The 16,124-nt window shown below is 51.1% G+C and overlaps 1 protein-coding gene across 3 annotated transcripts in view; it reads left to right on the top strand.

Annotated features, from left to right (window-relative positions):
- The window catches only part of PAX2 (paired box 2), a 125,857-nt gene that overhangs the window by 97,899 nt on the left and 11,834 nt on the right, over positions 1–16,124 (top strand). For all 3 annotated transcript variants that reach the window (XM_056849435.1, XM_056849434.1, XM_056849436.1), the window contains exon 7: positions 2,646–2,772. In XM_056849435.1, coding sequence (XP_056705413.1) covers positions 2,646–2,772 — 127 coding nt within the window. The remainder of the gene's footprint in view (positions 1–2,645; positions 2,773–16,124) is intronic.

Below are 16,124 nucleotides of genomic sequence, written 5' to 3' on the forward strand. Positions count from 1 at the left end.
ATAAATCGTTCCTTCCCTGACTGTCTCACTCAATAGCAGTAGAAAACAGCCAGTGTCCAGCAGCACCTTAAAGACTAACAAAATTTCTGGCAGGGGATGAGCTTTCGTGAGCCACAGCTCACTTCTTCAGATACAGCTAGTCTTTAAGGTGCTACTGGACTCTTGCTCTTTTCTACTGCTATGGACAGACTAACATGGCGACCCATCGTGATCTGTGTCTCACACAAGTGTGCAAAATCTCCCGCCTGCCTGCACTCAAGCACACATACGTTAATAACACATAGAAATACACACACTATGTTGCATTTTTGTACACACGCTCCATTTGATTATTTCATTGCTTGTAAATGCACATAGATTCCTCCCCCCTTGAGCGAAACAAAATTAATGGTTGTTATGAAGGAGGCAGGTGGTCTTGTCTTTACCTGGGACCCTGACAGAAGGAGACAGTTGATGCTTCAGCTGCCTGATTCTGCGCACATGGCCCTGTAGACATCACCGTGTAAAATTTGTGTTAAAGTCACAGTCAACTTCCTCCTCCCAAAGGCAGCTGGCCAGATTGCCGTCACCTTGCCCCCCTCCCACAACACTTTTTCCAGAGAGCTTTATGGAGATACAGATGAAGCCCTTCAGTGAGTGAAAGGCTGACTGTGAATCTGTGATAGAGGCTCTTTTAGTCAGTCTCCCCGTAGTTTGCAGAATTATTGCTATTATTGGGGTTTTTTAGATTTTTGACCGGATTTTCTACAAAGAAAACGGGGATCCTAAAATGGCTATTTCATATCATAGTTTTATGGGAACTATACAGTTGTTACCACTGGGTGGATCCTTACGTTCTTATACTTAGTAATGGAGGAATGCAACAGTTTTACTTAAAGGACTTGTTCACACATGCCAAATAATGCACTTTCATTCCGCTTTCAATGCACTGTAACGATCGTTTGCAAGTGGATTTTGCTGTTTCACACACTGAAATCCAGCTGCAAAGTGCATTGAAAGTCGATTGAAAGTGCATTATTCAGCGTGTGTGAAAGTGACCTTACAGTAGAGTTGGCAAGAGGGAATGGTGCTTTTGGGGAGTTTTCCTACAACACACCCCGGTGCTCTGAGTTTCTGATGCTTTCCTCTTGTAAGGAGCAGGGTGCCGGTCAAGGAGGAATAAGGTCTGGCCTTCTTTAGGATAACCTTCCACTGTGCTTTCTCTTCCTCGACTTGTTAACTCAGGAAGTGGCAGCTGAGAGGGCCAGATCCACACTGAAGGGGCACGGCCCTGTTGGCTAAAGTGCTTTGGAAAGCTACCTTTGTTGGTATTGCCTCCCTCCCCTCCACACACACACACACACACAAACACACACACACCTGGCCTTTTATCCCCAAAGCAGTTTGTCTTAATACAAAGATCAAAAGCCTTTTAGAGCCGCCCCAAGTGGAAAACTAACCGTGGCAGGCCGGGCAGGGCTGGCGTTGGGCTCCCGCTATCCCAGAGTCCCCAAGTTTATTACAATGAATAACCTTTATTTACTTTCATTAGACTATTAAGCACCAGCACAGCCGTTCTTTCCCCAGAAACTCTGAATGGGGCCCATAAAGCAAATCCGGAGCCTAATTGAGTTCATTTTAATTTCTCTCCGATCACAGCGAATTACTCTGGTGATAAATCAGGGGGCAGGCCTCTCCCCCAGCAGAAAGCCTAATTTGCAGCTAATTACAAAACTGATTTCTACAGCAAGATCAATACAAGAAGGAATTGGAAATGACGAGGCGATCGTGGCCGGCCGGGGAGGGTGGCCAGAGGAGGGCAGCCGGCGGGGAGTTGGCACGGCACTTGGGGACCAGGGGGATGGGGGGGGGGACAACACACAAAGCAGAAAGAGCAGAAAATCAGTTTTAATTTAACGTCATATTAATCAGAACAACTTTCCGTGCTTTTTTTTGTCCTCTGCTCCAGATCCTGTGTCTGGTTTGGGGGGCCGACACAATGCCCAGGCAATTACCTCTGCCTCTTGGACAGGGCCACCTTTCAAATGCAATGAGGCTCCCCCTCCCACCCTTCTGTCAGCCATGTGGCCGGCCCCTACCCCAATTTCATACCCCAATGCACAAGGGCTGGGGAAGCAAGATGAGCCCCTTTTAAAACATATATATATAGTGCCCGAGCAGGGCTACTGGGGAGCAACAGCCCGGCCGTCTCCTCTCCGGCACATGGCCTCCTTCTGTCGTGACAAATACCCTGGGGGGAGCCTTGGCGGGGGCAGTTGCCCAACCTGCCGCCCCCCACCACGGCCACCCTTCCTTCCCTCTGCACAGAGAAGTGATGGAGCAGGCTGGATGCCATGAAAAGGAGGAGGGCGGACTCGACCAACCCCTCCCCACTGCGCACTCCCCACCCCCCTGGTAGCTGCTCCACTGGGCAGCGTCATCTGCTGGGAGACCCCGGAGAATCTGGCCGGGGCGGGAAGGCCATTGTCTGCCCAGGGAGGGCGCAGAAAGCGTGGCCAGGCCCCCCTCTCTTCGTCTGCTTCCCTCCCCTCTTCTTTGCCTGCCCCCATCTGTGCAGTGGCTGCATCTCGCCCCCTCCCACATCTGCCCCCCACTCCCTTCCGTGCAGCCCATCAATAGAGAGCTGTCTTTTCTCTCTTCCCCAGGGTAATGAGTACTCCCTCCCGGCTCTGACCCCTGGTCTTGATGAAGTCAAGTCGAGTTTATCCACCTCTGCTAATCCAGACCTGGGGAACAACGTGTCAGGACCCCAGACCTACCCCGTAGTGACTGGTAAGTGGCGTGCCCCGAGGCCAGGGGCTCAGCCCGGCTTTGCCTTGTGCAGGGGAGAGCGATGAGGATGGCCAGGGGCCTGGAGACCAAGGAGCCCTACGAGGAAGGGCTGAGAGGGAGGAGAGGAGGTTGAGGGGGGGGGACGTGGTTGCTCTCTTGAGGTCTTTGCAGGGCTGTCACTTAGAGGAGGGCAGGGAGATGTTCCTGTTGGCGGCAGAGGATCATAGGACTCGCAATAATGGGCATAAATTGTGGACGGAAAGGCACTGGCTGGATATCAGGAATTTTTTTTTACAGTGAGAGTTGTTCGGCAGTGGAATGGGCTTCCTAGGGAGGTGGGTGAGCTCCCCCTCACTGGCAGTCTTCAAGCAGGGGCCAGACAAGCACTTGTCAGGGATGCTCTAGGCTGATCCTGCATTGAGCAGGGGGCTGGACCTGATGGCCTCTATGGCCCCTTCCAACTCGGTGATTCTATGGTTGTTCACCTCGGCATTATTCTGAAACCACCGAGCAAAAGAAAGAGGCCTTGTGACGACAGGTACGATGCCAGCATTGGGGTGGGACTGGAGAGAGACTGGTTTCTTTGATTCAGCCCATGTAGTGGGGTTGTGTAAGACTAGGAGCTGGGAGACCTGGGTTTGAAATCCCACTCTGCCACAAAAATTTAGGTTTACAGAACAACTTCCCCAGGGAGGCACACCTGGCCCCTCCTTGTTGATATTTAGGAAGCAGCTGGAGATGGTTTTATTTAGGTCTGCGTTTGATTAAAGCAGTCCAAAATTGTCATTTAAAATTTCTGGCTTTATATATTTCATGTACTCGGTTTTACATATTTTATTTATATTGTGAGCCGTCTCGAGCTATGTAAGGAAGAAAGGCAGCTAATAAATGTTTTAAACAATAAAATAAATAAATAAGTTCACAGGGTGACCTTTGGAAAATCACTCACACTCGAACTCCCCTACCTCCCAGGGTTGTTGTGAAGATAAAATGGAGGCGAGGAGACAGACATAAAGTCACTTCGGGGTGGGGGGAGGGAAAGGTGGGCTATAAAGGATGTTAAATAAATACATACATGAAATTCCTCTTGTGACTTTTGACCGGTGCTGCTGTGCCTATGAGGCGGCTCTCAGGATAAACGGTTAAAATACCCATTAAAATAGCCCCACATCAACGTTGAAACAAGGCCGGGGGAGAACGGCAGGGACCCACACCCTCCAGTCCTGAGCTGAAACCACTGCTTGATCAAAGGTCTTCTGATTTTATCATCAGGTCTGCAGCAGAACGTGGGTAGGGTTGCCAGCTCCGGGTTGGGTAAGGTTGCCAACCTCCAGGTATTATTTGGAGATCTTCTGCTATTGCAACTGACCTCCAGCCAATAGAGATCAGTTCACCAATTGGACTCTATGGCATTGAAGTCCTTCCCCAAACCCCACCCTCCTCAGTCTCCACCCCCAAAACCTCCCACCAGTGGCAAAGAGGGGCCTGGCAACCCTACGGTTGGGAAATACCTGGAGATTTTTTGAGCGGAGGCAGAGGAGGGCAGGGTTTGGAGAGGGGAGGGACTTCAATGCCATAGAGTCCAATTGCCAAAGCGGCCATTTTCTCCAGGGGAACTGATCTCTATCGGCTGGAGATCAGTTGTAATAGCAGGAGATCTCCAGCCACCACCTGGAGGTTGGCAACCCTAATCGTGGGCTTGGCAGAGTTACCTGGGGAGAGCTTTGAAGAGGAGAACCACCTTTGCGGCACCTGAATGACCATCCGCATTTTCCAGGGGATAAGCTCCCATTGTCCGAAGGTGACCCCTCGGATAATGTTGTGAGACTATCAGGTAGGGTTGCCAACCTCCAGGCAGTGGCAGGAGATCTCCTGCTATTACAACTGATCTCCAGCCGACAGAGATCAGTTCCCCTGGAGAAAATGGCTGCTTTGGCAATTGGACTCTATGGCATTAAAGTCCTTCCCATCCCCAAACCCCGCCCTCCTCAGGCTCCACCCCAAAAACCTCCCGCCGGTAGTAAAGAGGGACCTGGCAACCCTGCTACCAGGTGCTCTAGGCCTTGAATAGGGCAAGCGCCAGCTTCCCCCGAGGTGGGGCATCTGTCAGGGCCTGGGGGCTCCTAGCTGGCCCCTCCACCCTCCACCCACGTGCCTGTCTATCCACCCGCCGTGGCCTCCTTGAACACATGAAGCTGCCTTACACTGACTCAGACCCTTGGTCCATCAAAGTCAGTATTGTCTACTCAGACCAGCAGCAGCTCTCCAGGGTCACAGGCGGAGGTCTTTCACATCACCTACTTGCCTGGTCCCTTCAACTGGAGATGCCAGGAATTGAATCTGGGGCCTTCTGCATGCCAAGCAGATGCTCTACCACTGAGCCACAGCCCCTCCCTCCTTCCCCCATCTTGTTGGGGGCTCTCTGCCACCCATGTTCTCAGCTGCCAGGGAAGGCTGTGTGCAGGGCTGGCGCTTTTGGCAATGGCCGCAGTGGCTCTGAGGGTTGCCAGTTTGGTTGGATTCCTTCCTTTCCTTTCAAGCCCCCATGACCCACAGATCTTGAGCAGTCAATGGGGAGGGGCTTTTTCCCCCTATTTCTTTAAGGAAAATATGGTGGACAGATTCTTTGGCCATGGGCCAGTGTTATACTGGGATCTCTCTCCACCAGCAAAAAGGGGACTGTTTTATCACCTGTTACAGTGGCAGGTAGTTTCATTAAAATAGGAGTGATCCATTGGTCACGTTGGAGTTTAAAGTGGGAGCACTCCAGCATCATATGAGAGAGTGTATCGATTTTCTTCATATTACATGGGCAAAGTCTTTCTGGGTAGGGTAAATGGCCATATCTTCCATTTAGCACTGATGAAGGCGCGGCGTTCAGATGAGGAAGCATAAAGGCTGTCCGGAAACCCAGGACTGTTAGATTGCTGAAATAGGGTGGAGTTTGCAGAGGAGGAAGGATATCTAAGAACTGAGTAGAGCATACTCTTCGAGCACACATTGTAGAGCTGGAAGTTAGCTTGGATTGGCAGGCAATCCATTCAGCCGGCTCGGAGCAGGGATTGCATGCGTGCATGAGCGTGCGCAACATGATTACGTCACTTCCGTGTTTAGGGCCAGTTTATGGAGATGGTGAAGGGAGAAAGCAGGTCAGATATTAGTTTACTGCCTCCCCCACCTCCATGTAGTAGATCCTCTGAATTCCAAGTTTCAATTTTTTTTTCAAGCAAGTGTACGGGAGAGCCAGCATGGTGTAGTGGTTACGAGCGGTGGTTTGAAGCGGTGGACTCTGATCAGGAGAACCGGGTTGGTTTCCCCACTCCTCCACATGCAGCCTGCTGGGTGACCTTGGGCTAGTCACAGCTCTCTCAGCCCCGCCTACCTCCCAGGGTGTCTGTTGTGAGGAGGGGAAGGGAAGGAGATTGTAAACCAGTTTGATTCTTCCTTATAAGTGGTGGAGAAAGTCGGCATATAAAAACCAACTCTTCTTCTTTTTCTGTTGTGGAGATATAAGGAGAAAGTCATTTTTTTATAATGAAAAGGGCCAGAGACTTTTGAAAATTAAAGCCTGGAATTCAGAGGAGATAGTAGACAGATCATTATAATCCTTGTGTTTTGGGGGTTTGAGTGCTAAAGCATCCCAATTCCCCACGCGATGCAGCTCTTCCGGGATAAACCTAGAAGTGATGTAATCGCTTTGCGCATGGCTACGTGCACAGGATCGCCACCCCAGCCCAGCCCCAAAAACCTCCCACCGGAGCAGGGGGGGGACCTGGCAACCCTACCAGCACTGCTGGTTACACACACTGCCTGGCACCATGGTGGGCAGCTGTGAGTGTGCGCAGTGAGAGGGTTTGTGAGCAGGTGGAGGAAGAGGACCCAGGCAGGTTATGGGGCATGCAGCTGGACGGTGGTGGGCAGAGGAGGCGAAAGCTAGAACCAGCCCTGGCTCTTCTGCTACTACAGACTCACGTGGCATAGTGAAATTGTGGAACTCCCTGCCCCAGGGTGTGGTGATGGCTGCCAACTTGGAAGGCTTGAAGAGGGGAGTGGACATGTTCATGAAGGAGAGGGGTATTCATGGCTACTAGTCATGATGCATGTCCATTCTCTCCAGGATCAGAGGAGCATGCCTATTATTTTGGGTGCGGTGGAACACAGGCAGGATAATACTGCGTCAGTCGTCTTGTTTGGGGGCTTCCTTAGACACACCTGGTTGGCCACTGTGGGAACAGCCTGCTGGACTTGATGGGCCTGGATCTGATCCAGCAAGGCTTTTCTTATGTTCTGATGTTCCCACCTGAAAGGAGCTTCAAGAGGAGAGGGGCTGCCCCTGGGAAAGGCCCACTCCTTGCCCGGCCTGGCCCCACGTGCTCTTTTCCAGAGCAGGCCGAGGCCTTTGGTGACCTTTCTTCTCCACCAGCTGCGTTGCCAGCAGGTTAGACTGGGGAAACGGGCTAGCGCCTGCCTTCCCTTTCAGGCCAGACAAAGAGAGGTGTGTGATGATTTACAAGGGTCATTTCCCAAGTTACAATGTAAAGTCACTGGGATCGCGACCGTGAATCAATCCCTTGTTTCCCAGTGTCACGAAGGGGATGGCGCTGGCCGTTCCCGCTGCCTTCTTCCCCCTTTCTTCCTTGAGTTTTGTGTCGCTCTTGCCACCGCAAGCCTATTCATTCTGAGCATTTTTAATTAAAGCCAATTGCCGAACGTTCAAATGACCACAATCAGCATTTTGTTACCTGCAGGGCGAAGAGCAGCTCCCTTTGAAAAGCACCAGGAGAGAAGTTTCCGCCTGTGCTTCAGCATCTGTTAGGGCCGCTTACTGGAGATGGGGAAGGCAGGGGAAGGCTCAGATATTAGTTTACTGCCTCCCCCACCTCCACACAGTAGGTCCTCTGAAGTCCAAGTTTGGATTTTCCCCCTCAAACAAGTGTATAGAGAGCCAGCATGGTGTAGTGGTTAAGAGCGGTGGTTTGGAGCGGTGGACGCTAATCTGGAGAACCGGGTTGGATTCCCCACTCCTCCTCATGAGCGGCGGAGGCTAATCTGATGAACCGGGTTGGTTTCCCCGCTCCTACACATGAAGCCAGCTGGTTGACCTTGGGCTAGTCACAGCTCTCTTAGAGCTCTCTCAGCCCCACCTCCTTCACAGGGTGTCTGTTGTGGGGAGGGGAGGGAAAGGAGATGGTAAGCCGGTTCAATTCTTCCTTAAGTGATAGAGAAAGTCAGCATTTAAAAACTAACTCTTCTTCTTTTGTTGTGGAGGAGAAAGTCATTTTTCTATAATGAAAAGGGCTAGAAACGTTTGAAAATTAAAGCCTGGAATTCAGAGGAGCTAGTAGACAGATCATTATAATCCTGAAGTGGTATGTCAATGGCCAATTTTTTAAAATACCCCCCCCCAAACGTCTCTGGAGAGAGGGGAAACAGTGGCCGTGGGGGGGCACTGAAGCAAGGAGGGCAAGACTTTCAAAACTGCGCACCTTCCCATCCACAAGGCACACAAACACGTTCCGGCTGAGATCTTTTCCAAAAGATGATACCAAAACCAAGTTTGGGGAAGGTAGCAAAGCAGGGGGAAATGTGGAAAGCAGAGGATCAGGGGCCCCCGGTTCTGCCAGACAGTTTTGCCACTGAGGGAAGAGAATGAACGTGGGTTACCAACATGTTCTTTTTCTGATGATCGGGAGGAGGAAATGTAATTTCAGCCTATTTACATAGTACGTTGATTGATTTTTTTATTTATTTTTTTGGCTCACCTCATAGTGGCGATCAGCCAGTACCAGGACCCCGTGATATACATCTTGGGTGTGGTCACACTTAGGCCATTTAAGCATGGCTGTTTCACTCGCCATCACCCCTGTGACGACTCCGGGTCTTTGTGTGGATTGCGCATGCCGTTTCCAACCGTCAGAGGTTGCCTCGCTCCCCCCCCCCTGCCTTTCCCCACATTTTGGCCACGTTTTGAGGGACCCGTTTTGTCTCGAATTTGAAAATGCAGGGAAATGCAGGGGGAGAGTGAGGTGACCTCTGATGGTCAGAAACGGCACGCATAATCCAAACAAAGACCCGAAGGAGGGGTGACGGCGAGTGAAACAGCCATGCATAAAAGGCCTTAAAATAGTATGTGGAATTCTGGTTGTCTCAATCCAGAAGAGTATGAAGCTGGACAAGATATAAAGCTGGTGAACCAGTTAAGAGGAATAAATAAGGACAGTTAAAATGATCAAAGGTTTAGAGCCCCTTCCCAACCAGAAAAGCAAGCACTTTCAAGAAAAGGTTTCAGGAAAAGAGGACTGAATACAGACACGACAAATGTTGCGTATGATACAATGAAGCCTGGTGTGAGCGAGTTGCCCCTTCTCTCTCTGGGTATTAAAAGAAAGGGAGTCGATTTGGTACGGAAGCACTCTTCCCCCACCATGTGCAATTAACGGTTGGTATTCACTGCCACGAAACATGGTGAAATCCACTGCCCTTAATTTGAGTCGTAGCTTGGCTAGCAGAGTAGAAGAAGAACAGTTGGTTTTTATATGCTGATTTTCTCAAACTTTTAAAAAGGAGAATCAAATTTCTACCACAATCACCTTCTTAAATGAACACAGGTTGGGACCTGACTTTGGGTCAAGGCAAGCATGCGCCGGGACTCATGGAATGGTCCCGTCTGTGGGACGGCAGCCCCCTCCTCCCTGCTTGGAGTCATTGTTCATCTCTTCCTCCTGGCTTGTGCTAGCTGTTCCTTTCCTCTGGACCGACTTTTCAGATGGGACCGCTTTTGTCTTGTGAGAGCAAACCTTTGTGACTTTGAATAGGCTGTTAAGCGTGCCAACTGAAATACCCTTCATAGGGTTGCCATCTCTAGATGAGACCTGGAGACCTCCTGGAATTACAACTGATCTCCAGACTACAGAGATGACTTCCCCTAATGGCAGCTTGGGAGGGTGGATGTTACGGCATCACGTCCCTGCTGAGGTCCCTCCCCTTCCCCCCTCCCCCTCCCCCTCCCCCAGGCTCCATCCCCAAACCTTGAGGAATTCCCCAACCCAGAGTTGGCAGCATTAGTTAAGCTAGCCATGGCTAAGAGATCGACCAGGGCTTTCACCCAACTCTAGGAACCAGAGATGATCAGAACCTTGCCAGCTCCACGGGGCACCACAAAAGAGTGCCCAGCAGGGAAATGCAAGGAGGAAACTGAAACTCTCCCAATTCCAGGAGCTATTTTGGAATGGGATGGAGGGCAGTGTGGGCAAGAGAAGCCATAGCCAGAAATTTTAAAGATATAACATTCATTTCTGGATGGTGTTCCTTGGCAACCTGGGAATCAAACCATCTCTGCCCTCACTATAAGCAGCAGCGTCAATGAAGTTCTTCTACCGTTCATTGTTCTTGCAATTCAGGAACCCAACTCTTACTTGGTTTCTCTTGAGGTTGATTCCCTCCTTTTCAGCCTGTGCCATCTGCATTCATCATCACTGACCGCCAAGCTGCGGCTGGTGGCAACGCTCAGAACCTGGTGACCTTAACCTTTGGTCAGCCTTTGTGAGAATCTGTGGCCTTTTATGCATGGCAGTTTCCCTCGTTGTCACCCCTTCCCCCGACTACTTTGGGGCTTTGTTTTGATCATGCATATGCATGTCCCGCCCTTCAGAGGTTGCCTCGCTCCCCCCACGCCTTTCTGAGTGTTTCCCCTGCGTTTTCTGGATGCTGGCTAAACAGCATCCAGAAGACATGGGGTGGGGGGGGGGTGTGCAGAGAGAAGTGAGGGTGTCTCCTCTGAAGGTCAGAAAATGCTGGCATAATCAAAACAAAACCTGGAAGTAGTCAGGGGGAGTGACCGCGAGGGAAACAGCCATGCAAAAAAGGCCAAACTTTCCTTCCTTATATGTGGAACTGCTTTGGTCATAAGTAGCCCTGTAAAGTACCAAATAATAGCCCAATTCCAGCTGCAGCCTGAAAGGCATCACGGAAGCATCTTGGCAACCCACTGCCGCCTAAGGTTGCCAACCTCCAGGTAGTTATCTGAGAAGGCAGCACGTGGCTCAAGAAAATAATGACATCAAAAATCAAGTTGCAAGAATATATATTGTACATACAAAGATAAGGAATTCAAAACCAAACCAAAAAATGTTAATTCACACAAACGCCTCGCAGGGCTTAAGACAAATTCTTATATCAGTTCTAACAACCTAAATGTAGCCACTCTGGCTCAAAAACTTAATTCACAAGTTCTTAAATACGAAAAGCAATCACAAAGAGCAGTGAAAGAATAGCGGAACCAATTAACAATATGCAAAAAAGGTCCTGATTAGCACATTACCTTGGATACTTTTTGCAGGACCATGATTCAGCTCAAACCCAACCCCTTTCTGACTATATATTACTCTTCCTACACCCTTGACACTGAGAGACACTGTCCTTCAGCGTTCCTCCTCTGAAGATGCCTGCCACAGCTGCTGGCGAAACGTCAGGAAAGAAAATACCAAGACCACGGTCACACAGCCCGGATAACCCACAAGAACCTACGTACAAAAAGTTTAAAAAGCGATGCTAAAGCTTCTAACTCAATCTTCAGTTCATGAATAGCCTATTCAGAATAGGCTTCTGGGTTACTTAGGTAGGCCTTAGCCCATGCTAGGGTTGCCAACCTCCAGGTGATGGCTGGAGAGCTCCCGCTATTGCAACTGCTCTCCAGCCAACAGAGATCAGTTCCCCTGGATAAAATGGCGGCTTTGGCAACTGGACTCAATGGCATTGAAGTCCCTCCCCTCCCCAAACTCCGCCCTCCTCAGGCTCCCCCCCAAAAAACCTCCCACTGGTTGCGAAGCGGGACCTGGCAACCCTATCGCAGGATGTCTGTTGTGGGGAGGGGAAGGGAAGGAGACTGTAAACCGGTTTGATTCTCCCTTAAGACTTAGAGAAAGTTGGCATATAAAAACTGGCTCTTCTTCTTCTTCTTCTCCTTCTTCTGCAACAGGGGTCCTTCTGCATGTCAAGCAGAGGCTGCACCACTGAGTCACAGCCCCTCCTTCTATGCCGGTGGGGGCAATTCCCTCCCTCTTTCCTTTGTAGGAGGAATGTCTCTGTGTGCGTTAGAGGAGGCTTCATCATAACCCCAAAGGATGGAGGGGGTGCTCCTGTTTCTCCAGGCGAGATCTCCGTTGCTGACTGGAAAGGAGGCTCTTGGCGTTCTCTGAAGCGGAGACTCTTGCTCCACTTGTGACAGGAGAAGCAGCCCTAGTTCTTCCTCAGGCGGGAGGAGAGGCCGGGCCCTTGCAAAGGCTGAGATGCGCAGGGAAGGGATGGCGGGGCCCAGGGCGGTGGCCTTTCCTCTCTGGACGGACCCGGCAGCGGCCTCTCCTTTGTTCGCCCACCCGCCTGCCCGCCTGCCCTGGCACAGCCCCGGCCCCGCTCGGGATCACTCCCGGCTGATCCATCTGCTTCCAAGAGTGAGGAAAGTTCATTCCAGGCCCAGCTTGACGTTCCCAGGTGGCCGCTTAGCACTAAGAGCGCAATCTGTAGGCAACTTTTCAATCAGGCGCCCAGCCGCAAAAAAGCAGGCGCCATTAACGGGCGGCGTTGTGTGCCAGCGGTAATGAGGGGGAAATGCGGAGAGTGGAAATTAAGAGCAAACATTTCGAGAGGTGTGGGGAACGGGGGGCGGGGGGCGGAGGAGGGGTTCTCGCTGCGCTTAGGCCCGGATCCAGCACTTGAATTAATGGTGCCATTACCCGAGAAGGGGCTGCAGATGATGTTCATTCTTAAAAATGTCTTTTCTGGCAATTAAAGAGCTGCAGTTATTGATTGTTATTGATTTTATGTCCCCCAATTTGCATAATCTGTTAAAGATGAATGATTCATGATATGTTTATTATAGCAAAGGACAGGGGAGGGTTTTTTGGGGAGGGGGAGACTGAGCATGAGACCCAGATGTATCTTAGTCAAAGCTAGGAAGTGAGGTGTGACTGAGAAAGGGGCACACCTTGCCGGGGACTCTGCTGGTCCCCTGAAGGTGGCACCTTGGGAGGAGGGTGGCCAGCTCCGGGTTGGGAAATTCCTGGAGATTTGGGGGTGGAGCCTAAGGAGGGCAGGGTTTGGGGAGGGGAGAGACTTCAATGCCATAGAGTCCAATGGCCAAAGCGGCTGTTTTCTCCAGGGGAACTGGTCTGTCGCCTGGAGATCAGTTGTAATAGTGGGAGGTCTCCAGCTACCATCTGGAGGTTGGCAACCCTACTTTGGAGGCTTAATAAATGACCAGGTTGCTGTTTCTTCCACTTCCCTGCCCTGTGGTCTTCCGGACAGTGTTTTCCCTGCATAGGGTTGCCAACCTCCAGGTACTAGCTGGAGATCTCCTGCTATTACTACTGCTCTCCAGCCGATAGAGATCCGTTTGTGTGCAAAAATGGCCACGTTTCTCTTTGGTAGACACTGAAACAGGATCTTCATCTCTTCCTGGTGGCCGCTTTCATGTGTTTTAAAGCGAGGAAGAGCTGATGAGCCCACGCAAGCTCCCTTCACACAGGAACGTTGTGTGTTTAGTGCCCCAGCAGATAACCCAGGTGGGAATTGTCCCAAATAAAATAGCCGTATCTTGGAGCTGGAGCTAAACCCAGCCGGCACAGCCCCCTGTCCCAAAGCGGCCCAAACATCCGTAGAAAAAGAATGGGCCAAACTGAAGGAAGGCGCACAACAGGGGAAGGGTAGGCAAGGGAAAAAGGCGGCGCCAGAGGACAGGGGGCCCATGAAGACCGGCCAGCATCAGGTGGTGGGAATGGAGAAAGAACTCGAGGAATCCGGAATGAACCATGTCGGAGGTCAACATTAAGCCAGCTGAGGGCTGAACCATAAACACACGGATCAGGAAGCAAGGCCGATTCTTAGCAGCAAAGGCAGCGTCTAAGGCAGAAGGAAGATCAAGGAAGGAGATAAAGGGAGACCATTTTCTTCTTCTCCCTAGACTGTATTCTTTTCCTTCTAACTGTGCATTTTGTAAGATGCATAAGCTTCACTTTGATCAGGGATGAGGATAGGGTTGCCAGGTCCCTCTTTGCCACCGGAGGGAGGTTTTGGGGGCGGAGCCTGAGGAGGGTGGGGTTTGGGGAGGGGAGGGACTTCAGTGCCATAGAGTCCAATTGCCAAGACAGCCATTTTCTCCAGGGGAACTGATCGCTATTGGCTGGAGATCTGTTGTAATAGCAGGAGAGCTCCAGCCACCACCTGGAGGTTGGCAACCCTAGATGAGGAATTCAAATGTAAACATGAGTTTCATGGAGGCATCTGGAGGAAGAGCGAGAGAGAGAGAGAGTTCTGCCGGTCTTTGTGTAGGGAGTTCTGGGAGGGAGTTACGCTTCCTGCAGCGGGTGGTGGGCCCTTGCCTGCCTCCGCGTCCCAGCCCTGGGCTTCCTGGGTGGTCTCCCATCCAAATACTTGCCAGGGCCGCCCCTGCTTAGCTGCCGAGAGCTGACCAAGATTGGGCCAGGCTGGGCCGTCCAGGCCAGGGCACCATGGAGGGAAAGAAAGGAGGGCAGACAGAGAGGTGTGGATTTTCTTCTTCGAGGGAACCCAAAATGGCTTATCGCATCGTTCTCCCCTCCTCTGCTTCATCCTCATAACAACAATCATGTGAGGTGGGCTAGGCTGGAAGTTTGTCATGAACCCAAAGGCCCCTGGCTGGCACGCTTCCGTGGCAGAATGGGGGCTTCAACCTTGCCAGTCCATCCTCCTCATTCCACTCCGATGCCACACTGGATTTGGGATAAGGTTGCCAACCTCCAGGTGGTGCCTGGAGATCTCCCACTATTACAACTGGTCTCCAGCAGACAGAGATCAGTTCCCCTGGAGAAAATGGCCGCTTTGGTCATTGGAATCTATGGCACCAAAGTCCCTCCCCTCCCCACACCCTGTCTTCCTCAGGCTCTGCCCTCAAAATCTCCAGGTATTTCCCAACCTCGAGCTGGCAACCCTACTCTGGCGGAAGAGAAGGAAGAGATGTCTTAGGAGCTAAGGTCACAGGGACTGGCTGGGCAGGCCGGTCACTTCCATACCGTTGAAATCACTGGGACTGCGTGTGTGTGTGTGTGTGTGTGTGTGTGTGGCCCAGGAGGGCGCTAAGGGATTATGCTGGGTGGTCAAAGGGATGTGAATCCTCTGCCCACGGCAGGCGGCTCATCGCATCGGGTCACCTGGATGACGAGGGAGGCCACTGATTTGGGCTGCGATGCTCCTGGATGAGGCTGTGAGAAGACAGAAGGCCCGAAAGAAGAGGCTTGCCGTGGGCATAGAGCTGACTTTGAATAGACTTGGCAAAGAGGGTGGGGAAGCAGGCCCCGGTTTTGGAGACAGTGGACATAGAAAAGTGACCCAAGGAGAGCAGAGTGGACAGAGAAGGAGGGAGGGCACCAAAGTGTGGTGCCTCACCAACAGTGCGGGGGGGGGGGCTTGATGGCAGTGCTATTATTTTATTCTTTCTAATGCAATCTTGCTGGAGCATTTCCAACAGGAAGGCTAGCCTCTCGTTAGGGTTGCCAACCTCCAGGTGGTAGCCGGAGATCTCCCTCTGTTACAACTGATCTCCAGCCAATAGAGATCAGTTCCCCTGGAGAAAATGGCCGCTTTGGCCATTGGACTCTATGGCATTGAAGTCCCTCCCCACACCCCTCTCTCCTCAGGCTCCGCCCCAAAAAATCTCCAGGCATTTCCCAGCCTGGAGCTGGCAACCCTGCCTCTCACCCATGACCAGAGCAAGATTTACTCAGAAGCTCAGTAAGCTATAGTTTGCAGCCTGAGATTACGAGGGGCATCTCAATAGAAAGAAAGAGTCAGCAAGTGTGTGTATAGGGACGTGTGGCTTTAGGAATGCATAAGTATTCCTAAAGTCACCCATGTTCAGCACATAAGAGCCGACTCGAGTTTCCTTTTACCAGTAACACTGAGGAACTTCAGGGGAAATAAAAAGGCCCTGCCTGCCCGCCCAGCAGTACTTCCAGAAGCAGAGGGCATGCAAGGATGGATGGATGGATGGATGGATGGATGGATGGATGGATGGATGGACGGACAGACGGAATGACAGACAGACAGACAGACAGACAGACCCGGATGGCCTAGGCTAGCGTGATCTTGTCACAGGATCTTGACCTTAATACTTGATAACTGCTCCAGACTTTGAGACTACTTTATGACTGTGAGATGTTGACAATTTTACGTATGGCTAAAATATAACATCTCCTCATTTAAGAGGGAAATACACACGGGGGTTAGTTTCCCATTTGTATGGAACTCTAAAACAGATGAGTAAGTCCTGCAAACTCAACGTACCTACAGTCATAAAGAGTTTTAGAAAGTTATGTACATTT

Source organism: Euleptes europaea, chromosome 5 (genome assembly GCF_029931775.1).
Source record: "Euleptes europaea isolate rEulEur1 chromosome 5, rEulEur1.hap1, whole genome shotgun sequence".
NCBI lineage: Eukaryota > Metazoa > Chordata > Lepidosauria > Squamata > Sphaerodactylidae > Euleptes > Euleptes europaea.